At 35.3% G+C, this 26,911-nt stretch overlaps 1 protein-coding gene across 3 annotated transcripts in view; it reads right to left on the reverse strand.

Moving 5' to 3' along the window:
- DCC (DCC netrin 1 receptor) overlaps positions 1-26,911 on the reverse strand; it is a 1,035,569-nt gene that overhangs the window by 500,957 nt on the left and 507,701 nt on the right. For all 3 annotated transcript variants that reach the window (XM_074339962.1, XM_074339961.1, XM_019721869.2), the window contains exon 5: positions 25,664-25,800. In XM_074339962.1, the coding sequence (XP_074196063.1) occupies positions 25,664-25,800 (137 nt within the window). The remainder of the gene's footprint in view (positions 1-25,663; positions 25,801-26,911) is intronic.

Consider the following 26,911-nt stretch of genomic DNA (forward strand, 5'->3'; position numbering starts at 1 on the left):
CCCTCTTTCCAAATCTCCTTAAAGTGGGTTTCTAAAAAGGGTATCGTGAAATTTACTATCGGTCACAATGGTTATATAGTCCCTCTGTGACCCATAGCCCGATATACCAAGTGCTTGCAAAAAAATTACAAACAATTTCATTGTCCACATTTAAAAGTGGACAATGTACTAATTGTACTTATCATACCATATTATAATTATTTATTTACAAGGCTGCCTCTGTCCATTAGAGTCGAATGATTAGCTTATGAGTTCTTTATGCTTAGGGTTCCTTTTTATGCACCATTTTATCTCTTTCCCAAGCATCGTTCAGGTAAATAGTAAATAAATGTTTCTGAAATTCACTAATCTTGCATAGACTAATATTATAACATAGTCAATCATGCTCACAGAATCTGGAAAAATACATTGGATAATATAAGCAATGGCTCCAAAGCAAAAAATACCATGGTTTAAAATAGAAGTGTGTCCCCTGGATCAGATGGTTAAGAGTTGAGTACCTCATTCCCCTTGCATATCCACTCTTTCTTTCAACCCGGATTTCACAACACCCCCCTGCCGGAGAGACAGCCTGTGGCCCTCATCCTACTCCATTATAGTCGGGACACATTCCTGCTGTGTCCCAGGCCTGCCTTCTTCAAACTGCTGTACATTTTTGTGCTGGTTCACTCCTCTCTCATTTACCAGATTGTCCTGGATGCACAGGGCTTTGTTCCACAGTCTCATTTCCTGCTTTTATCATTCAAAGAAAGCTGTGCTCATTTGTTAATGTATGTGTCAATTTTAGGTCATTCTCCTAGGAAACATCTTTCACACTGGGGCTTTCTTAAGAAATGACTTCTTAGCACACAACGGAATTTCAGATTGTGTGATGGCATCATAAATTTAATTGTACCAGGTCTTTAAAGTGTCCTCAGTTAACATAAGCTGTGTGTACGTGTAGCTTTGGCCCTGCGTGTCGGAATTCATGAAATTTTACTGCCCTCTCCGAAGAGCCATCAAACTTCAATTTTTGACCTACTTTAGTCTTATCACAAAAATGTTATTATTGTAAAATAATGTCACTATATGACAAAAATCCTTTTCAGCCTATCTTTCACTTCAAATATCAGTCCATTGATAAATTCTTGATTTTAAACAATGCCTTGGAGTTCACAGAAATTGAATTTGACTTGTCTTGGGAGAGTAACTGCATTGGAGGGGTCATAGCGGGGAAGTAAAGAAAGCCAAATTACAAAGTTCAGTTTGTCAGTCAAGTCAGTTAAGAATATGAGATACTATTATAAAGTTGGGTACACTTTAATTCTCTGTGAGTGTTTTCCAAGGGTGGTTGAACCATTATAGCATTTAAATTGAATATGTCAACTTGATTTTGGAGTCACTGGATAATGAACTGTGATGAGCTGTGAGTTTTTAAAAAGATGATTGAAGAAAAACAGTGGGTCAAATAAAAAGAAACACCAAGTACGCCAATTAATAAGGCAGAGACAGGAGACCTAAAGAAACATTAAACATGTAGAAGTTAAAAGAAATTTGTGGCAGACCTGCAAGTCAGAAGCTGTAGAACTCTTAACTCATTTCTTCTGGCAATATAAAGTGTGATGATTTATGTAATTTATTACAAATGTTAAAAAATTTTAATTACAGGAAAAGGCTTCAGGGATATTCACTTCTTAAGTTTTCCCTTTTTAATCTGCCATTCTGTAACGCTGTGGGGGATACGTTATATGCAAAAATGAGAAACATTCAGAGATCTATGGGTGTGTGGCACAGGGAAGTTTTGAGCACCTACTGTGTTTCCCCGAAAATAAGATCTAGCTGGACAATCAGCTCTAATGTGTCTTTTGGAGCAAAAATTAATATAAGACCTGATCTTTTGTTATATTATATTATACAAGACCTGGTCTTATAATATAGCAAAATAAGACTGGGTCTTATATTAATTTTTGTTCCAAAAGACGCATTAGAGCTGACTGTCCGGCTAGGTCTTATTTTCGGGGAAACACGGTATATTACTTACAAGGGCGTGGTAATGAAGATCAAGTTGAGGGTGCAGACGGGGAAGAAGGAGGGTGGCAGAGGGTTGGACAAACACAGCTAGTCTCTAACTACACATTTTTTAAAACACCTATTAGGCCTTAAATCATCAAATTTCCTAGGGAACCCTCCCTTGAATGACTGATGTCCTCTTATCAATGCTAAACACTGCATATATATACACTCATATATACCCTATGCCTGATTACAGTCCTTGATATCAGGGACAATACCTTTTATTTTCTGGTAATTTCTTCAGTGTCTAGTATATAGTCAGTAGAGCTTGGGTTGGGCTCAAGAATCTGTACACACAAAACTTAAAGTTTCAGAGACAGTGTATAGCTGCAGCCAAGATTGAGAATCACTGCCCAAGTATCCCAGCTATGTTTTACCAACAGCCTTCTTAAAGTGTACTGGGTACCATGTAAACCTTCTAAAAGCATATTAATACTCTTTGCGAACCAGATGCATGAAGAAGCCAAAAGCTATACCTTGTTCTGCTTGGCAATCATTTTATCATTAGCACTATTATTAATACATATTATTGATTGTATATCTCCCATGTGCTAAGCAGAGTGATGTTTTAAAAAATTATATCAAGTGCTTGCAAAAAAATTACAAACAATTTCATTGTCCACATTTTAATGCTAAAAACACTAAAGTATAGAGGGCTCAGTAACCCATCCAAGAACACACAGCTAGTAAATTCATTGGTTTAAATAACTTTTAATTCCTGTGAAACTAGGTAAACACAAGGCATCTTTGTGGGGAAGGCTTAACCGTGGGTGCTCAGAAAAGCAAACCAGCTTCTACTTACTTCTCATGATTTATTAGATCAAATTCAGACAACCAAACTCCTTTAAAACTGTTTTTACTTGAATACTCCGTATTCCATTCTTAACCCTCTTATGAACTTAGTCTTTTCCTGGGAAATGTTATTTATTTCTGTGAGTTTAACTAAACCGAGTACCTCTAAGCCCTTATTTCTAGCTTCAACTCCTTTTTGAAACTCTGAAACTAATACTGTGAATTCTTCTGAGTTTGAATAAATGAACTCATTGCTGTCCACTGGTGCCAACGTAGCTCCCCTCCTTCTACGTTGTCCATCTGAGCATATCATCCCTTCTTCTGTCACTCAAGTGAGCCCATCTTGAAATCTCCTTTCTACTTCATCCCAAATGCCTATGGCTGCCAATCCTGTCACTTCTGTCTTTGATGTGTTTCAATGTACTCATTTTCATCATCTGTCAAGTCTAGGCTACCAATATTGAGTCCTAGACTTTTTTTTTGCCCCTTGTTTGGTTTTTATTTTTGTGTGCTTTTCTTCCATTTGTTGGATTCCTAGACGTTTGAAATAATTCCTATTAACACTTTCTCCCTCTTGAATCCTAATATCAACCTGTGTCTTAACCATTCCTCAAAAGTATCCTTTGAAAATATCAATTTAATCACAAAAAGCTATTGTTGATTTTTTTTACGTTTAATATCTTCTCCCCACTTCAGGCTTGTCTCATACAATATATTCCCAAGTACATATTAATATTTCTAAGTTATACAGTTCACAGATCAATAATAATAGCTTACATATATTGAATATATCTGTGTATCTCAACATAGCAGATCATATAGCAAATGAAACAAACTGAAGCCAGGACCAACCCAGTAGATAGTCTCCTATAAAATAGTAAATTTGAGTGTTGATACAAAAAGGACATGTCAAATGCTCACTGCTTGTACTGTTGAACACATTGAACACTAAACAAAATATATTTTTAAGAATAGAAGGGAAATTCTTAGGTACCAAAAAGAAAGAAAACAATTCAAAATAATAGTATAAATTGATAGCATGGCAAATAAATAAGGGAGGAGGAGGAGGTGATTTGTCCTAAGAGTTTTAACCTATCAAATATCACATCTGTAAAGTGAAAAAAATCAGAAGCCAAGAAATTAATATAAAATTAATATAAAATTATTCGAGACCTACTGAATCCTTAGGACTGAGAAAAGAAAACGCAACTCCACTCAATATGGAACTTTCACAACTCAGGACAAGTAGCCTCATCAAAGAAAAAATTGTTCTCGGCAAAGATGATCTCACTATGGAGGAACATTAGTCTATGTCACACATAGGGAGTGTCAGCAGATACACAACTGGAGATCAGCACCATAAAAACTGCAGAGTACAGAAAATCTAGAAGACATTGTAAAATACACGTGCAAAATAAGGAAAGCATACAAGAAATCAAAACTATAATTTTAAAAGAAAACAAGATAATATGAAAAAACAACAGGCTGATTTGATAAAGAACTAAACCAAGCTTTCTGACTCCAGGTCCTGTGCCTCTATTAATCACGTTTTTTCGTGGGTTTTATTTTTGTGTCTGTGTTTTTTTCCTGCCTGCTTTTCTACTGCATTCGTTTCCCACACCACTATTCTAATTATGGAAATCGTGACATCTTAAATCAATGCAGCCACCTTACTGGTATCCATAATCCTAATCTTGCCTCTTGTCCCAATCTGTGCTTCATAATAAAGTGTGTGTAATTGGGTTAAATGCTCATCTCAGCATGTTATTCCCTGACTACAACTATCCCATAGCATCCCATTGTTTTTAATGTAGTTTGCGAGGCTCTCCGTGATGTGCCCCTATTTCCCTATTCAACCTCACTTCCTATCATTTATCCCCTTCACATTCTATTGAGCCCGTAGCTCCTGAAGCCCCATGGTGTTCTCCACAACTCCAGGCCTTTGCACTCCCTGTCCCCACATGTATTGGCCTGGAAGCTAACTTCTCAGAGGGACCTGAAAGCCACATTCGAATGAGATGGCTTTCCTTTGTGCACACATATTTCTATGCTCTCCTATTATAATCACATTTGCCATATATAACTGTGAAGTCTGAGATCACTAAACAATACTTTTGTAAAATCCAGGATATATGAAGCTAATTATATGGAAGTTAATTATATGGATGGCATCTCCCAGATGTTCCATAAATACCGGGGTGCCAAAAAATGTATACAAGTGGACACTTTGGTCAACGTTGCTCAAGCAGTAGTTCGTTGTAATCAGAAATGTCTGGACACTGATGGTAACCACTTTGAGCACCTCTTGTAATTGCAGAAGTCAAATGTGACTTGTATACATCTTTTGTTATCGGCATATATTATTACAATTTTAATACAGTTTCCTTTCTTAAAATGTGTATACATTTTTTTGGTACCCTCTGTATTTGTAGAAAACACTGGACCATGCTCTTGCAGCTCTTTAGCTCCTTTACTCTGTTAATAATAATAATAATAATAATAAACAAAACAAAATAAAACAAAAAAACTAAGCATAGTTTAAGAGCCAGATCAAATTGTCACTTCTTTTTGAAATATCAACTGTTTACCTCCAGTGTCCTCATATTATCATTATTTATAAATGTTTATCGCTCCAGCTAAGTTTTAATGTACTGTATTAGTGATATGTGATAGGTTCTTAATACACATTTAATGACTGCATACATGGTCTAATGGCTGCAAACAACCAAATAACTGATATTGGGTCCTTACTGACATGTCCATAAATGACATTATAAAAAAAAAACATATTTTTTCAATTTTACTGCAGAGGTAAACCCTTATGCTTTCAATTTGAACACATCTTACCAATTGATTGTTCATTAGTTTTCTTTTATATCAACACCTTTGCACATTAAGTGTCAAAAAAAATAGGTTACTCTTCTGTTGGGAAACTTGTCTGCATCCAGAACTCATTAGGTATTTCCACCAATCCTTGGACATCAAAATTGCAAGAGATTCAAATGCATGGGGTTGCTTTCTGCTTTGCTAAAGAGAAACCGAATTCAACTGGGACACAGTCCACTGACCTTTTTCTTTCATTGAAATCCATTCTAACTCTAATCATTTTATAATCAAATTTAAGTTTTATAGAGGAAAATATTTCTTTTATAGAGAAAATTATTAAAACATAATTTTAAAAATCAATATTTTATGCATGAAACAGTAGTTAAAAATCTAATGAAAGGTATCAAGAAAACACTACATAGATAATCCATGATAATGAATAAGAAGACTCAATACTGTTAAGATGTAAATTCTTCCCAATTTGATCTATAGATTCAACACAATCCAAATCCCAGCGAGTTATTTTGTGGATATTGACAAACCTATTCTAAAGTTTGTATCAAGAGAAAAAGACACAGATCAGCAAACTCAATACTGAAGAACAAAGTCAGAAGTCATACTTCAAGACTTACTATAAATCTACAGCAATAAATATACTGTGGCATTGGTGAAAGAATAGACAAATAGATCAAAGGAACAGAACAGAGAGTCCAAAAAGAGATCCACAAAAATATAGTCAATTGATCTTTGACAAAGGAACAAAGGCAATACAATGGAGCAAAATAGTGCTGAAACTAGACATCCACATGTAGAAAAAAAAGTAATAAATTGAGACATAGATCTCATGCTCTTTAAAAAATTAATTCAAAAAGATCATAGACCTAAATGTACAATGAAAAACTATGAAACTCCTAGAAAATAACAGAGGAGAAATCCTAGGTCACCTTGGGTAGCATAATGACTTTTTGGATATAACACCAAAGGTACAGTACATGAAAGAAATAATTGATGAGCTGGACTTCATTAAAATTAAAAACTCCTGCTATACTAAAGACAGTGTAAAGAAGATGAGGAGACAGGTCACAAATTGAAAGAAAATGTGTTCAACAGACACATGTTAAGAAATTGTTATCCAAAATGCACAAAGAACCCTAGAAATTCAACAATAATATAAAATTAACAACTCAACTAAAAATTGGGCAAAAGACTAAAACAGACATCTCACTAAAGAAGATATACAGATAGCAAGTAAGCATATGAAAGATGTTCAACATCATATGTCATTAAGGAATTGCAAATTAAAAAGAGGAGATACCACCACACACCTATTTGAATGGTCCAGATCCAAAACACTAACAACACTAAATGCTAGTGAGGATGCGAAACAATAGAAACTCTCTCATTCTTGGCTGATGGGAATGCAAAATGGCACAGCCACTTTGGAAGATAGTTTCTTGCAAAGGTAAACATGCTATTACCATAAGATCCAGCTATCATGTTCTTTGGTATTTTACCCAAGGAAACTGGAAATATGTCCTCCTAAAAACCTGCACAAGGGTGTTTATAGAAGCTGTATTCATAATTATCAAAACTTGGAAGCAACCAAGATATCCATCAGTAGGTGAATGGATAAACTGTGGTACATGCAGGCAATGGAATGTTATTCAGCACTTAAAAGAAATGAGCTATCAAGCTAAGAAAAGACATGGAGGAAACTGAGATGCACACTACTAAGTGAAAGAAACTAATATGAAAAGATGACATACTGTATGATTCCCACTATATGACATTCTGGAGAAGGCAAACTATGGAGACAGGAAAAAGATTAGTGGTTGCCAAGGGTTAGAGAAAAGGGAGGGAAGTATAAGCAGAGCCCAAGAAACTTTAGGGCAGTGAAACTATTCTGTGTGATAGTACAATGCTGAATTTATTATACATTTGTCAAAACCCACAGAATGGAATGGACAACACCAAGAATACACCTATGGACCTTGGGTGATTATGACCTGTCAATGCTGGTTCACTAATTGTAACAAATGTAGCATTCTGGTGGGGATGTTCATAGTGGGGGAGTCTGTGCATGTGCAGGGAGCTTGTGGGGGACAGGGGGTATAGGGGAACCCTCCGTTACTTTCTGTTCACATTTTCTGTGAAGCTGAAACTGTTCTGAAATATAAAATGTATCAATTTAAAAAGTAGTTGTTAAAACATACGGGCTTAAGTTGTTCTTCAATTGTGGGTTAGAGAAATTGAAATGAAAATATTTGTACAGTACTTCTTTGTACATAATGGATAGACTGCCATAGACTTATAAGGGGATGAGAAAATAAATTCCTTTTGTTCTGTTTATATTGTTATCAAATTAATTTAAATAATGCAGCTTTAAAAATTGTGTCTTGAGTGATCAGATGTATAAAATTTAGCAATATTTCCTTGGAAAGAATTGGATTATTAGTCTGTTTTGTAGACTGCAAAATCCATAGGGAATCATTAGACCTTCCTCAAATATGCCCCTACCCTTCTCTAAAAGTGTTCCCCAGACCCACTTGCAAAATAAATGTTTACTGCCAGAATGTAATTTTAAAGTTTGAAAACTATTTAATTTATTTAATTTTTCCCCAAAAGACTACTGAGTCAGACTAAATTAAATTACAAGTGTAGGAAATGGTAAAATGACAAATTTATATAAAGCTGGTAATCGTTATGATAATTACAACCAGTGTGAATATCTTATCTGCAAAAGATATTGAGTAGAAAAACTAGTGATGTAGTATTTTTCCAGCATATCAAAAATCATTGTATCATCTAGAATGATCAGGTTTTGCTCTATTTGCTAGGTTTACACCACAGTTGTGGGAGGTCCCATGGCATTTGATTTGTGAAGATTTTTGTTGCAAGACTAATGTTAAATTATGAAAATAGTACGACAGTAACATGATGAAAGTGAGTCATTCCCATTGTACAGAAAGAAAAGTTGAGCAAAGACCCAGACAAGATGAAGGAGATGTTAAAGCTGAAATAAGAACCCAAGGATCACAGTATCCTGTGATTTTGCTCAGGGTTGATAATAACGTCTTACGGTATAATTTAAACAAGTGAGGACATTTCAAGACTGCTGCTTACACCACCATTGTGTTTTAGCCTAAACATGCCAACACTCATGAAAGCTCCTGATGGCTTTTGGGAATCCAGAAAAGGGGTAGGGTGGGGGATGGCGGGAGGCGACAACATCATTCCTATGAAAAACAACATTTATTTAGTGATCATTTTGGAATCATGCAGACACTGCTATGTAGTCTGATGCATCTTCACTTTTTCATAGGGTTTGAGCTCTTTAGATCAATCAGCTCAAATTTCTGCTCCTAACACACTGAAATGTTTGGTTAAGCTGACAAATTTGTGTGGTAAATACAACTGCCTGGCAGGAAGCTTTCTGTCTGCTTCAGTCAATGCTTTGAAATAAATCCAGCCAGAAGCATTTGTTCAGGCAGCTCTGAACGTCAGTGATACAAATGGATAAGCTGTATGTTCTGTCTTTAGGGCTGCATTTGAATGACTCTGTGGGTACAGACAGGCCACTGCTCTGGAAGGTCCCAAGGACTCCACTGGCAGGAGGAAGTGGCTGGGAACAGGTTGAACTCAGCAGGAACCATTCAATAGATTGTGTGTGAGAATTTGGGCCAGATCAAAGAGACAGCCACCCCAGAGGAAGCAGTGAGTAGACAATGCAGTGCATTGACATTCCACTTCAGACACTACTCTAATAGCAGCAGTGGGTGGCAACTGGTGGGGAGGGCTGAGGGCATGGATAGACGCTTCATCTCCTGTTGTTTCTATCTTTAAAGTTAATACAAAAATTAAAGCCAAAAAAAGAAATCTAACCGTAGAGGAGATAATAAACAAGAAAACACCAAAATGGTATTAAAACAAAATCCAGAGGTTTAAAATAAGACAAAATAACAACAACAATAATAATAGTTTGACTGCTTATTCTGTGCCAGGAAGTGGATTTAAGTACTTTAAATCCACTACCTAATTTAAAGCTTCATAAAACTTTATAATATAGCTAGATAACAGTACCATTATTCAAACTCAGACTCTGTTTCAAGTATCTTATGACAATAATTTCAATCGTGTGTGACAATAAATATGAAGAAGTAAAACTCTCCTTGGAAAAGGGATAGTATTTCAAATTGGGTAGATATGAACAAATACATGCGTCACCTAAATGCTATTAAAAGACACACCTAAGACAATCATCGCATACTAAACAGAATAATATTAAATATAAAACAAAAGACATTACAAATGAAATGGGGTATCTATAGAAATAATGTAGAATTAGAAACTACTTAATTTCATGTGTGTAATAACCTTGAATACTAAAACCAGATTTAAATAGAAAGCAAAATATCCATGGTCTAAACTCCTCTTGATTATACAGCAAAAATCCTACATACTGGTAAACTGAATTTCACAGAATATTAGTATTATCATGTTATTATAATTTTAAAAATGTCTATCTTAAATCAACAGTCTACATGGTTAGTGGCAAAATCCTAGTGGCAGTACTTTCAAAAATCATAAAAATGAAAATTACAAATATATATAGAAAATAGTACAGTAAAATTGTAATAGTTATCTTTGGATAATAAATTTATATGTGATTTTTTTTGATCTGCTAGTCTGTATTTTCAAATATACGTGTAATTAATGCATGCATATATCTTTTACAATGACAAAACATTTATAAAGAAAGCAAATATAAATTCATACATCTATTTGCACATGTGTGCATGTACGAGTATGTAAGTATGTGTTTGTGCAAAACTGTAACACTGCATCGGTCATCAATTCCTGGACTTTTTTTTCATGAGTATGCATAATTTTGCATATTTCCCCCAAATAAGTCTTTTTTCCAACATTGAGGAATGTCCAGAATGGTCTAGAGCTTCCCTTTTATAAACCATTTTGAATCTCATTTCCCATAAATAAATAAGTTATTTGTGTTCCTTATTATCTTTGTAGTGTGTGAACTCTCCTGTGGGGAACAACATTTAAAAAAAAAAAAAAATGACCAGGTATAAAGAAGTCCGACACTTTCTTTTTTGTTGTTGTTGTAACATTACCTTCAAGCTTCAAGAGAGTTCTCCTTGGTAGAGTATTCTGGAATTTGTTGAGCATGGTAGGATATTAGGAGCTCCATTTCCTAATATCCTTCATGGATGTGAATTTGATTGTGTCCCTTTTCACCCATAATTGTTCAGAACTGAAAATTTATCATCTGGTCTTAAGATTTCATTCCTTTGATCATTCCTGTTAACCTCTCAGGCTTCCCTAACTGTTTTACAGCCTTAATGGAATGCACTGACTAGAACTATGAACTCTCCTCTCTGTACAAAAACATTATTAGTTCTGGTCAAAGATTTAACAAAATTATAGAATACTGTTTTTTCAATTTTATCTGGCATTTGGTTGACCCTTTGAACTGCCACTCTACACTGGACTGTCTTCAAGGAATAGCTGACATAAATTCAGTTCTCTTTTCTCTTCTAGACACGAGGAATAGCAGAGAGAAAATTCATTCTATTAGCATCGTTTGCATTATATTTCCCCAGATACATTACCTTATACTTTCCACAGCTAAAATGTATCCACTATTATTTCACCTGTTCACATACCTTTGCAAAATATTCTTGCAGGGCCCATCCACCTCACCAGCTGGAACAGTGTCAGAGTCATCTGCAAACTTACAGATATGCCTCATGCAGTCATAACAGCCCATCTTCCTCCCCAGACCCACATTCTTCCAGTTGATATAACCGGAGTCATGGCGGATTACTTTTTTACACCACTTTTGGCTTAGTCTAACCTCCTGTGCTGATAGCAATTCTGTGTACCAGAGGGGGGTTTCAAGAACTTGAGCAAGTGCTACAGGTGAGATCTAGTCCACCAGGATGCTTTCTAGTCCTATTCTGACTGCCGACCCTGTTCTCTACCTGGCCTGTTCTTCCTTAAGACCAAGCCCCTCCCTACACTCCAATTTTAGTAACAGGTCCACTTCTTTGGGCATGGCTTGCTAACCCCACCTTTGTTTTGGTTTTTAAATATGAATTCCTCACCTTACTCTTGTTAATCCTCTTTCCTTTGATAACTGCCAGATTGGGCTTCCTTTTCCTAAGGCAGTGGTTAAAAAAATCGCTTTGAAGGCTTATTAAGATAGAGTTTCTTGGCCCCAACCCTAGAGCGTCTGATCCAGTAGCTCAGGGCAAGGCCAACAAATTAGCATTTCTAACCAGCTCACAACGCATGCCAATACTACTGGCCTGGAGACCACACTTGGAGAATTACACAACTTCCATGATTCCCATCTGTTTTTCGCTTGCTGGAAGCACGCCTTGATGGTGTATCTTTCTGACCAGCTCATTTCGGTTGTCTTGATTGGCTTTTCTACATCTAAGGGCCCCTTGTTCCTTCCTCTGACCACTGTTGGAGAAAGGCAAACAATACCAATTCTAATTCTGCTTCCTGAAGTGAAGCTGATGGTGACGATGATGACGATGTAAATGACAACCTGTCTCCATTTCCTTATCTTAAAGTGGAGATAACAATAGTACCTCCCTTATAGATTTCTGAGATTATTAAATGAGAAAGCACAGCACTTTGCACAATACCTGGAACATATTGGGTGCCCAATAAATGTGTATTATGAGAATATCAATGCAGATAATGCCAGATATCATTCATTGAACAGACTGGTTGATTGATTGACTGATTGGTTTCTGGAGACATAATAGTGAACAAAACAGATACGAATTCTGCTCTGGTGGAGACAAACAGTGAATGAGTACACAGATAATAAAAAATTGGAAGAAGTACCACAAAGGAAACAATAATAGGCTGGTGGAACATAGTAACTGGAAGAGGCTGACTTAGTGATAATGGACAAAGGCAAACCCTGTAAGAAGGTGGTGTCTGCAGTATGAGCTGGGGCGAGAGAATTCCAGACACGCGGAACTGTGAAACAAATATTTTGAGATTGTAAATTGTTTGTTGAAGGAAAAGGCAGGAGGACAGTAACAATGGAGCCTAATAGAGAGGGAAGAACGTGATGCAGTTAGAAATGTAAATGCAAGCTAAAGCCTACAGTGGTTGGTAGGAGGTGGTAAGGCGTTTTCAGTTTAGTCTAAAACAAAAAAAGGAAGGACCTCGAGGATTTTAATTTCTAAGAAGGGACATGATGTGTTCTGAATAATGTGTTAACAAGATCATGCTGGGTGGGAATGGGTTGCGTAAGGTAAGACTAGAAGAGAAAGACAGATAGGAGATTAGAGGTCTGGCCCAGGTAACAGGTGAGAATAGTTCGATTCGGGGTGAGGGCATCAAGATGGAGGAAAGAAGACAGATATAAAATATGTTCTCGAGGTGGAACTATTATGGATTTAATGTAAGGTATAAGACAAAGAGGCACAAATCTGATGACTAGGTTTAATATATTGCAACACTGAGGCCATATTCATTAAACTGAATTCTATTTACTCACTTTGACAGTTTTCATATGTATTATACATATGAATGATAAATATTCCTTCCTATCCAAAGCTAGCTTAATTGTGAATATTATTTTCTGGGTGATTTTCTTAATCACTTGCAACGTTAACATTTCTCACAGTCTTTGCTAAAGTATAAATCGTGGTAGCACACTCCCTAAGCTCCCTCAAGAAAGCCTGCAATATTTTTAGCTCAAATTGGTTTTTTAAATAATAATAGCTAATATTTATTTAATGCTTCATATGTCCCCGACAATGGTTCCCACCCCAATCCCTAGACTATACAGCCCACCCAAACCTGCAAAACTTATTTGTCTTCTCTCACTAATATCACTTTAATCCCCTCTTCTAAAACTTTGGCTCAATGATCCTATACGTTGTGATGAATTATACTGCCACACTTAAGTTCTACTATTCTCAGAGCCACCTCAAGTATGCTTCTTTGTCACAGCTTCTTTCTCCTTGAGTTTTCCTAAAATGTCAGGGGATAGAGCTGTCCGACTTACGACATAAGATCTGAATGAGACTTGCTATTCTGAGTATGAGCGCTCGAGGAGATTGCTAATAACAGCAGTGATAGCAACGTCATTTACTGAGTGTCTTCTCTATTCTGGGCATGGTCCTGTTGCTGCCCTGAAAATGTATTGTTTCTTAGGTCGATCTCCGTAACAGCTCTGCAGGTTAGGTGTCATTGGCCCATTACACGGACAATGCTTAGAGATTAAGTGACGTGTTCACGGTCACTTGCCCAGTAATACACTCAAGTAGAAATTGGAGTAGGTTGGGGGAGTCGAGAGAGAAGCCAGACAGTGGAAGTAGGATATGTGGATAGAATGAAAGACCACTGTCATACAAATGCTCCTGATTTTAGGGGACATACTGATAAGCATGAAGTGTCTGTACACCGTTCATCCAAAATGAAGAAAACCAGCCAGTTTACAGTGGAAGTGAAAAATTAGAACTAACTTGCTACTCTGTTTACATGGCCGAGAGTGAGGAGGTGGTGAGGAGAAAAACTCACCTATATCTTCTTCTGAGGCCAGAATTTCACTTATTGTTTTTTTATTGTTGTTTTAAAAATCAAACAAGGAAAATATCCCTGCTCTCTACCTTCCTGTAAATACCGACATAATGACCTCTGTTGTCATACTTCCTGAGATGTTTTGCAAGCTAAATTAGCATTCCAATGGAGAAACACAACAGTATTTGCACAATCCTCACTTCTACCTGGCTAACCATCCTTTAAGAATCGCACACACACACTCACACACACCACAACCCCCCCGCTCATTTGAAATTTCTTTTCTTTCCATGCACTATAAATTGGTGATAAAGTGTTATTACTGAGCATTCGGCAGTTGGATTCACTAACTACTTTTTGAATATCAGTAAGAACATATCAAGGGAAAATTGAATTATATAATTTAATCACAAGCTAATTATTTTCTTTGCTGGTCTTCTAAAGAAGCCGTGGATGCAAACTCATAAATATCACATTTATTTTTCTTAGCAGGAGGGAAGCACTGGGCTGTGATTAAAATGGCATCACGTTGCTTCTTACAGAATGTGTAATGGGTCTGAACTGCAAGAATAAAAAATTGACTACACCCATTAAGTATGGTAAAGATCCCGTTTTAATTGGGTAGGCAGTTTCCATAAAAATGCATGCAGCACATTACAACTACATATAAGCCAAATTGGTGTACTGTGTTTCCCCGAAAATAAGACCTAGCTGGACAATCAGCTCTAATGCATCTTTTGGAGCAAAACTTAATATAAGACCCAGTCTTATTTTACTATAATGTAAGACCGGGTCTCATATAATACAATTTTTGCTCCAAAAGACACATTAGAGCTGATTATCCGGCTAGGTCTTATTTTTGTGGAAACGCGGTAGCTATACTGCTGAAAATAGGAGACTCACCACCTGAGGCATTCTTTCAGTCTCCAAACATAGAAAAAATATAAATTTTAACCCTATAGCCTTTGCTAATTGCACACAGCATTTCCCAAACATTAGTCTGTTAGAGACTCTGAGAAGTCCTGTAGTATATACCTGTTTAATTTAACTTTGATCCAACATTTCCCAAACTGAGGTAGTAATACGGAGGATTTTTGTTTTGTTTAGTCTTTTTTATTTCCATTTTTGTTAGGAATACCTAATAACAAAAATACAATTTGGGAAATATTGATGTGCAATAAGGTTTAGCCTTCATCTTTACAAGATGTCTCACTTGATTGTGTAGTCATTTCATCTTCAGTTTTGCCCATTTGTTCATACCAAACTTGGACCCAAAATCTGTTTCACAAGGAATATCTACCAAATGTTTCTATTAAAACTTAGAACATTATGTCATGTCTTAATTATAGTTCAGTTAAAACTGCATGCCTATGAACAGCTTTTCTGAATAACAAGAATGTGGATAAAATGAGAAAGTTTGGAGTTTGAGCATTGTGTACAAAGATATTTGTTTTATCTCTCACAGAAGGACTAAATAAATGAGACGTGATTTTTTTTTTTTTTTTCATATACAAAACTTCAACAGTCAGGATGAAAATCCAAACTCAATCTGAGAGAGAAAAATCTGCATTTCTTACATATTTCTTAAATGCTCAATTCATGCCGATTAGTACACAAGATACTGAGGACATGACGATGACTAAGATACAATCCTTCCCCTTGAGAAAACAATTTGATTTATATGTGATTACAACTCACTGTATGAATTTCTATGGAAACTGTCTAATCGATGTGTTAAGTGTTAACAGTGGAATTAACAAGAAATTATGGAAGCTCGGGAAAGGGAGAGGGGTACCACCTGGGTGCAGATAATGTCAGATCTAATCATCAAAAGCAGTGTGCCTACATGACACAATGTCACCGTAGAGAACAAAGCAGACGAATAAACAGTCTTTGTGAACAGAAATATTTTCACGCAGGTAGCCAATGACTTCAAGTCGCCCTCAGCAGTTTCTCTGTGTGGCATTCTGTTTAGCCTGTTGCTATGAAAGTGGTATAACTCACCCCACACACAGACATTCATAAAAGACATTAAACAGCAATGAAAAGACAAATAATCCAATTAAAATGGGCAAAGGGTCTGAATAGACATTTCTTCAAAAAAGATGTACAAATGGCCAAGAAACCCATAGCAAGAAACGCAATATCATTGGTTGTCAGGGAAATAAATGTAAACCAAATCCACAATGAGACACCACCTCTCACCCACTAGGCTGCCTAGAGGTAAAAAAGCTACCCAATAACAATGTTGGTGAGGATATAGAGAAACAGAAATGCTCACACATTGCTCGTGGCCATGAAAAATGGTATAGTTGCTTTAGAAAACAGTCTGGTAGTTCCTCATAGAGTTACCATATGACTGACCAACTCTACTCCTAAGTATATAAAAGAACTGAAAACATAGCTCCACACAAAAACTTGTACACAAATATTTATATAGAATTATTCATAATAGGCAACAGGTGGAGACAATCCTAATGCCCACTAACTAATGAATGGATTAATGAAAGGCATATTTACACAATGCAATATTATTTGGCCATAAAAAGAAACAAAGACTGATACATACTACAACAAGGATGAACCTTGAAAACATGCTAAGTTAAAGAAGTAAGTCAAACACAACAATTTCTATGATCACACTCACATGACATGTCCGGACTAGGGAAATCTACAAAGATAGATAGTAGATTGGTAGTTGCTTAGGGTTGTGGGTAAGGCAGGGGAAGGAGGGAGAACAGGAGAATATGAAGTAAGAGCTAAAGGGTATGGGGTACTTTCTGAGGTGACAAGGTGTTCAAAAATTGACTGTGGTGAGATACGGTTGTGTGTGATTATACTGAAAACCATAAAACTGTACACTTTAAATACAAAATTCTACGCATGTGGATTACAGTGAATGATATCTTGATAAAACTGTTTTTCTTTTGTTTGTTTGTTTTTGGTTTTGGTTTATTTGCCAAAGAATTAGGCAAGAAAATTATTGCATTTTCATTACATATTTGTGGAAGGAGTGAATAAATGAATCAATCAATGTACAGGTAGAAACTCCAAACACTTTAATAGAGCCCATCATTGTAAGACTTATGTTTTCAACTTTGTGCTTTTTGCCCTTCGGTACACTGCCACCAAGTGGTGGCAGGAACCTTGGGAATACGGTATCAAGTTCAGGTGTATGAATATCAGTGTATGCTTTCCTGTTCAACTCTACCAGATTATACTAAAGATGAGTCCATACCTTACTTTGTAAAATTAGTGAAATGATGATGCCTTCATATATTAAAAAATAAATCAGGAAAAAATCCTTAGAACATATATCTAAAGAAATGGCATGCTTTGCCTCCCTAGTATTTGAAAACTGGCAAGTACAATGACACTAACTCTAGCTAACTTTAATTAAAATACATCTGTCTAATTAAGTTTGAGTCTTATCGCTGGGTCAAACTCCTGGGATAATGTGTACTTCTGGTACTTTAGGTCAACTTTGGCATGCAATGCCCTTTTGGGCAGCTTTCCACCACCATCAGTAATTCTTCTAAACCACAGATGGTCAATTCACCTTGCTGAGATTGTTGGAGCTAATTAAAATCATAGCCTTAGATTGTCTTTTTCTTTTCCCTCTGGTGCCTCAAATTCCTTCCTTATCTATCCAAGAAAGAAAAAAAAGAGAGAGAGAGAGATTCATAACCATCTCAAGGATAAATGCAAAACACTGTTCAAATTGTTTTCTCCAATGAAAGAGGGAAAAGAGTGGCAGTCCACATAGTAGGCCTTCAAATAAATATCTGTGTAATAAATAAGTAAATCCTGCCACTAATCCAACTAGTATTCCCATGGCCAAATATAATTGCCATTGTAATACTAAATCATTTATTACTAACAGTCTGAACTTACTATTTTTCTTCTTTTAATACATACATGCACTCAACAGAATCTTCTAAACATCATTTTGGATGGAACTTTTGCATTCTTATGACAGCTATGATCCCAGGTGAGGAAAGTTAAATAAGAAATCAACACAATAATTGGAAGAAGCAGGTCATAGATGATTTTGAATATTTAAAAATTCAATTCTGCCTTGTGTTATGCACTTGTATCTGACATTTGGGATCAAATCCCTACATGGAAAAACTCTTAGCTAATTTCAACATGATCCATTTGGCAATTATTTTGTGAAGGATAATCATTATCAAAACTTATCTAAGGCACTGTTTTTATGATGATAATCATTAAATGTGATGGGTGAGTGAGGTCACTGCTAATAAAGGCCAATTACAGATAGACATGCAATGTAAGGACCACACTTAGGCAGTGATGTTGTAAATTCAGGAGAACTCCACTCAAAGAGTTACACATTGTAATAAAAGGATAAATAGCACCTTAATTAATATATTTTATGATAACACTTTTCCATTTATAGCTATGTACCTGAGCCTAAAAACCAACAAGAGAGCCATCAGCAAGTTTACAAACGAGGTAATTAACCCCTTAATGGGTGTGGGGGGACAGGGGAGTGCATGTACCTCTTACTCTCCAAACAAACGGATGGGTCAATTTCCTACTTGGACAATTACACATGCTCAGAAATTAGCAACTAATATCACATATTTTTTAGTTTAAAATTTATAAAACTAAAACATATGCAGAAAAAAAGGCTACAAAGCCATGTCAATGTTTAATTATCATGTTTCCTTCCATTATCAGACACATCTGAGAGTTGATCGGCTATGAACACTTACGCGCTTGTAGTAAATTGGATTTATCTAAGAATTGATTTAGAAAAGAAAAAACACAATTTCCTCATAGCTAATGGTATACTTACTAATAAAATGGGAACTGATCATTTAAAATAATAGGATCTAAAAAGAAAGTAGTACCTTTTACTTAGAAGTTATTAAATAAAGATGTGATGATGATATTGAAGAAAAACTAAGATAGGAGAATATTAAATTTATAAGACACTTGGAACTACACATAACCTAGTATATAAACAGATAAATGTGTTTTGATTCATTGCTATTATAAGAAGGACTTTTTTTCACACTCCGGGGAATTTAGGATTGTCAGTATTAATAATATGTAATAAATATTGCCAATTTACTTTTCCATTGTAGCTCATGTCTCTGCAAAGTTGATCAAGAATCTTTTAAACAATATAATGCATAGAACAACTACTATTTCTGTGATTATATTAGTCTGCCATAACTAAATACCTTGGTGGCTGGGCGGCTTAGTCAACATAAATGTATTTTTCAAAGTTCTGGAGACAGGAAGTCTAAGATCAAGCAGGGTTGGTTTCTGGTGAGACACTTCTTGGCTTGCAGACTGTGCCTTTTCTCTCTGTCCTCACATGTCCTGGTTTCTCAGTGAGAGACACAGTGCTCTGATGTCTCTTCTTATAAAGGCACCATTTCTATTGGTATAGAGCCCCACTCTCATGACCTCATTTAACCGTAACTGCATTCTTAAAGGTCCTATCTCCAAATACAGTCATACTGGGGATTAAGGCTACAACATATGAATTTGGGGGAAAACAATTCAGTCCATAACCATAGTCTATGAAAAAAATCATGAGTATCAATGGAGAGTTTATACAATATTTGGATAGAAAGTTAGGTGACTTACTCGTATGCATGATGCACATAGAATTGCAGTTCTTATGTGTAAAGCTCAGGTGAGCAAGAAAACAAACCGAGGGTTTAAGTGGCCAAGATCCACGAGACGTGGCATCTGTTTTTAAGTTTCTCCTAATATATTTGGGAATAAAGCATGAATAGCAGCCTGTAGAGGTATAGAGAAAAATATACACTGTCTCACATATTTTGATATCATCCTTGCACAACAAATCTACTTTTTTGTATATGTTTCTAAAGATTACTTGCCAAAGAAATGTCTGTGTATCATTAGGACATCATTGTATGAGTCCCCCACGATTCATGCCAATTTTGTAGGGAACTGTTATTGCTATGTACATGTATAGATGAGGAAAATTAGGTGTGGAGAGAGTCCATGGGATGTTTTAACATTTGTGGTGTTTTGTGTTATTTTGTTTGTTTTTGTTTAATCTTTGCAACTATACTTTATGCTTCTCATGAGGGCTGGAAGAATATCTTATACGTATTCCTTTATTTCCCAGAGCACACAAAGCTACGCCTTGCTATTCTGAAATCTCCCTCTCCCAATTCTCACACCCCCAGCAGTCACTGGTTCCTCTGAGGAAGTCAATATCATTCTTTACCAATTAAAAAAAAATTGAGGATTATAGAGTTAAATAACTGGCCAAGATGAAACAGCAAGTGAGCCACAATTCAAAAATCTATCCATGTCTTTCCTTTGCCTTTAAGATAAAAATCTAACCACTTTACCAAAATATTTAGGATCTATACCACTTTTCCAGTCCACCAGCAGATCGCTTTTGTGCCCACAATCTTCTGTCACATCTATCATTTCCCCTTGCCCATCACTTGCTTCCTTTGCCCAGTTACTGCCCCCTGCCCAGACCTCTCTCCCCTTGCACCTCTGTCCAACACCCCAACTCCAATTCTCTCATGTTAGCTGAACTTTTTATTCAGGGCCCGTCACCTCCCTTTTTCCCAACTGTCCTCTGGGTTCTTAGTAATTGCCACCTTCTTGTCTGTTGACCTAACAAGTCCTTGAGGCGCGGATCTCTGTCATACGCGCCTTTCTATGCCCAGAGTCCTTGGCAGAGCACACGTTGCTGCTTTGCAATCAATTCTGTGGTTCAGTTGTATATCTGGGGCTAGAAACTGTAATTGGTTAGTTCCCTATATACTCAGCCATCTTTTTTATTATTCAAAAGCATTTTTGAAAGAAAGTGAGCTACTAAGGTGGACTTCTCCATCCCACTATATCACAAAATAATGGTTTTTTTAACAGGAATATTTAATTTCCCCCATGTATCTTAAACTGCTTTCTCTGAACTCTCTTTCATGATCATTTTTCTAAACCTTTCTGAACAGCTTGACCTATTCTCTAACCATGTGCAGGAACAGTACATTATTTAATGGTTGAGATAGCCACATGCATTTGAAAGAATATGGGCATGGATTCTGAAGAGAATTTTTCTTAGAAATAGAGAATAGGTGTGCATTGTGCATATATCGTATACATGCACGTACGCATATATGTGCTTATGTATATACACACAGGTAGACATATATATTTATATGTAATATATATTAAAATATAATTTAATATTCTGAATCTACTAATGTCAGATTAAAGAAGATATCTGAATAAGGTGTACATGCTTGGGTCAATAGAGAGAGCCCTTCTGAATATATACATGACACAGGGATCCCTGTTTCTTAAGGAGAATCTCAGGCAGGGGTAACACCTGCCTCAAAGGACTTCGTTCCAGAAATGTTTACTTGGGAGAAGTATAAACTCAAGCACTGTGTGAAGTGATATGTGCTACTTATGTCGTGGAAGATATGAAGCACTCTTACATCTGGTTTCCAGCTTTCAATGATGTGCAAAGGACTGACCTAGCAGACTTATTTGTGTCCTGCAAAGTCAGTTTGTGCCAAGTCTAGCCAACATTTCTCTAGAAAGTTAATAAGGCAAATAACTGAACAAACCCACACACAAAGGTAAACTTTTAATAGTATATTGTTTATATTCCTGCAAACCACTTTAAAAAGAATTCTACAATCCTTTCTGGAAAGCTCAAAAATGTTTTCATTTTCTCATGTATGTTAGACCTAATGGCTTCTACTGAAGGGTAAACTTTCCACCTCTCTCTTTGTGTGTGTATGAACACTGCACAGAGCTTGTCCAAGGTCAGAGACTTTATTGGTTAAAGAGCAAACTTTTTTTACAGTATGCATTTATGCACTGATTCAGACAATGAATAGATCTAGACCTAAGGAGAGGCAAATCTCCTGAATGTTATTAAAGGTTGTCTTGCTGCACGTACGGGGGTGTGCATGAGGGTGAAGATGGGTAGATAAAGGAAAAAATGCAAATATTTTCAGAAATGGTGATTATAATTCCTGAGTCAGGAAGAGGGACATTTTGAAAATAAGAATGGACAGAATACTTCTTTTGAGGTCATTTTTCAAAGGAAGAATTTTAAAGAAAATCATGGCACTAGTAATTTAAACAAAATGGAAGCTGGTAACAGTGTCCAGAGAGACTCACTCTGCGTCCCCCTCCCCACGACCTCTCCTGCCACCACTGCTTTAGGCTTTGTCTTTTATGAGAGTAGAGACTATCAACTCTTCATATCTTTACAGATTTCATGTTACATGCAATATGAAAAAAAATCTTATTCAGAAGTCATTAGAGCAATTGATTGTATAAATTTGTAATTATACTGAAATCCCATTGAAGCCAGACTTCAAACCTTTTGTAGCCTTCCCAGAACCTAGTGCAGTACATGTACTTAAAATATGTCCTCTGGTACTATATTGATGGCTATTCTAATAGGTCAGAAACATTAACATAAATGGTTATTAAGAATACCTTCATAAATGTATTTATATGTTATTTGTCTTAGATAAGGTTGTCCTTTCTAATATAGATTTCTCCAAGAGGTTTAATTATTCTGGAACTTTCAATTTTCATTCTATAATATAAATGCTTTAAATTACATTTAATGTATATTAGCCCTGAAACTTGTCAGAGCATTTCTCTTTATCTTGTATATAAAATGATACCCTAGTTGCAAAGTCTGTTAGTTTTTTCAAGTTCACATTCAAAGCCAGTCTAAGTGCAAGAAAGGACCACAAGTTGAAAGAGTCTGATCAAATATATAATTAAAGTTTATAAGCACAAGCTTACATTTCTTATGGAATTTTATCTTATAAAGAATTTAAATTATGCTTAAATTCTTAAAAATGATTAAAACTAAATTTGAATAAATTTGACAATGAAGTTTTCTCCTTACCATCCACTTAAAAAAAAAAGTAATAAATTCTATTTCCATTTAAATTCAGTCCTGCAAGATGAGCTTAACCTTTTATCAGAATACGCACAGACTCTGTCAGAAATTTTACCATATCAACATTCATATTAAAGCCTGGATAGTTAATAGTTAACAGTATTATAACCACCTCCAGAATTAAATCATGCCTTCTGCAATAATTAGACATCATTCTAGGTCTGTAGGAAACCTTTAAAATGTAAACCCAGTTACCAAGAGGATTCACCCCCGCCCCCTTAAAAAAGACCCATGTTATAAGCACAGTTCCATATATTTTTTTAAAAATTAATAATGCTTCTAATTTATAGATTCAACGTGTAATTAATTATATTCAAGTTTTGGAAATACAGTGGTTCATTTAGAACAAAAACGTAAGTGTAAAAACAACAAAGCCAACAGCCATAAAGAAGGACTTTATAAATCTAAAAATAAAATAAACACCAACAACAAAATACACACATGCAGCATACACAGCATAGTTACTATTCCTTCTATGTAAAGAGTTACTACAAATCAACAAAATAAAGATGAATATTTCAATAAATGTATAAAGGTTAAAAAAATGATTGATAACCAACTAACAAAATGTAAAATGCTAATGTCCAGTAAAATCATAAAAAAGAAATGTGAGTTAATTGAGGATGAAAATTAGAACAAAGAGACACCATTTTATAAAATTTTAGATAAGTAAATATTAGAGGCTGGGAAAAATGTACTCTTTTGACGAGGGGCAAAATCTTGCACTGCTGGTAGGATTAAACCATTTTGCAAAACTTTTCCTTAGAATATGTGCAAATAAATGCAAATAAATGACACACATATGTAAATTCACATATATATTCATATATACGTATATATATATATACATATATGATCAGCTCAGTGTTTTTTTAAATAAAACTTGGAAACAAAATGATTCTCAATAATAAACAATGGAGAACATACACATGTACACCATAACAGAGAGGAAGATGCCATGAATATCAATATGTGTGCAAATATGTATGTCTGTGCATATATTTCTTGGCTAATAAGTGTAGTCTTAGAAATCAGAATTCATATACATTTGTCTTAGATATCAATGAAGTGTTATATATCTAAATATTGTGCACTCATTTGATATAAAATTTGACCTCATGTATTTGCAGTTAGAGGTTTACCTATTATCACTATAAATTCTAGCTCATTCCGTAACTGCATTTGCTTTATGACCAGTAATATACATTTCAAGATAACTTCTATGGTAGCCATTCTGTGTTACTGTACTTTGATGTTACAAATGTCAATTTTTTTTTCGACAAAAAAATAAAAAAAATAAAAATAGCATATAAAATAAGAGTAAATGAAATTGTTGCCATTTTAAAGACAGATGATATTTTACTTAGAATAACGCTACCTCTGAAACCAAAGAATTAAAGTCCTTTTCCTATTCTTAGTTTAACATTTATGGTTTGATCAAAGAACAAACAACTTCGCTGCCTTACCCATCATAAACATTATTACCATGTCTGCAGATGAAAGCAGTTTCTAAAGCAAAATGGATAGCAAAATAATATTATGACATAGTCTAGCAGATGTAATCAGTGTACCAAACCATTTCATTTCTATTGTGTAACTTTTAAAGAGTCTATGATTTTTCCTGGACTCTTTAAAAGATATAAAGATTTATTCTATAGGGAAAAATCCAAAGACTGGTAGACAATTTTTTTGTTGTTGTTACAGTACAAAGCAACTGGAATTCAAATGTTAAGGTGCTTTCTCCAAACGACATAATTCAAATGAAAGTGGCTAGAAGAACTCTGGAGTAGATGATAAAGTCTGTGTTTGTTTGAATACCTACCACACGTAAGAATGATTAATTTGCAGTGACACACAATGATCCCGCTTTTCTGAATAATGTGAACCTATTCATGCCCCTTAAATTCCTTTACATTGGATTCTTGCCGTGCAAGTTCTTTAGATGTATTTGATTTTAATGTTTCACTTTCAACATAACATCTACAGTATTTCCATATTAACAAAACAATTTTACCAACACATCTGAGTTTACTGTCAGAAACCCTGTCATCTCAAATGACAGCTGACTTTTCCATTCAGGTGCATAGTTTTAATGTAATTTATCACACTCATTTCTTTCTTCATTTATTTTCCCCAGATAATATGTTTTGGGACCTCTCATTTGTTATTTAACACATTTTTTTTAAATAATAATTTTTGGTAGGTTTCAGTTGTATCACTGGAATAATTAGATTAAAGAGTGGTGATCTGGGTTTTAATCAATGAGCAAGTATTCAAACACTTCATTCAATCTCTATGCAATTAATCAAAGTAGAGAAAAGATATGTGTGGAGTATTTAGACTTTACAATTTCCTACTAAAAAAACACAGGAAGCAATTTGGTAATAAGCATTTAAAGTGTCACAGTGATATACTTTGAAGAGTACAATGTAAACTCATCTCAAGCCATTCACTTACCCAAGACTGTGAGCTCTGCAGAGGCACTAATATTCTCATTTTTGTATGTGACAACACAGGTGTAAGTTCCGCTGTCATCATCTGTCACATTGGATATAAGCAAGTTGCTTCCACCCAATAAAGAATACTTTCTGGACCTGTAAGACATAAGGCATAGACATTGAGAGTAGATTAACAAATACGTATATATGGCAAGGTACTCAGAGGTTGAAATGAACTTCACGGAAGTTAAAATTATAAAATTGGAAAGACTTATTCAAGGTAAACTATTCCCATTGGAAGTCTGTGTGCAGTGATCGAATAAATGAAGTAGATTATACTTGGAACTGATGTTAGTGCTGAGAAAAAAAATTACAGTTCGTCTAGGCCAGTTTTCTACTCTGGGTTTGAAAACTCCAAGGTCCATAGAAATGGTGCCTCACAGTAGAAGTCAACGCCATGTCATGCCACTCAATTTAGTAATCTTTGTACAAAGCCACGTGTCATACTTCACCAAGAATAGCTGGGTATATTCAGAGAACACATCTTGACACACTAAAGATGCAAACAGATTTCACACTTGCTTTAACATTCTCAGAAGTATTTGTGATATAACCACGTCTTGGGGTCCTCACCTCACATACACTAACTCACTCCCAAAACTCAATTGAGTATCTATTTCTCAAGTCCATTAACCATAACTGCACAAGGCTCTAAATAAATGGTTAGGTGAGGCAGTTTTAAGTATTAGGAGAATCCTCTTGTCATAATTTTGAACTTATAGCTAATGGACTCACAACTAGCATCAGTAGATTTTACCAGATGAAACATTAATTTTGTTAATTTTATGAGGGCATAAATTTACAGACTTGTGGAACATTTGTTAATTTGTGATGTCCTATTTGAACTGGAATTGTATTTTAATTTTTCATCATTTAATAAATTAGTTCAACTTCAACTTAAAAAAAAAAAAGGAAGTATTGTGATATCATACCTTACCATATGTTGTTGTTATATAAATAAGTATTTGAGGCAGATGCAATTTAAAGAATAACTTATTGTCCATGAATACATTTCATCATAGAAAATAAGTGTGCTAAAAAGTAGTACGCCAGAACTCAAAATCAATGAAATTAATTTCTTAAGTGAAATCCATTTAATTAAAATATTTTAGATTAAGTGTTCCATTCTGTTAAGAGTTTACTTTCTAACCATGCCTTAATATTAATGTCCAGTAATTCAAAGCCAGCCAATTTCACCACGTGCCTT

Source organism: Rhinolophus sinicus, linkage group LG09, assembly GCF_036562045.2.
Source record: "Rhinolophus sinicus isolate RSC01 linkage group LG09, ASM3656204v1, whole genome shotgun sequence".
Taxonomy (NCBI): domain Eukaryota; kingdom Metazoa; phylum Chordata; class Mammalia; order Chiroptera; family Rhinolophidae; genus Rhinolophus; species Rhinolophus sinicus.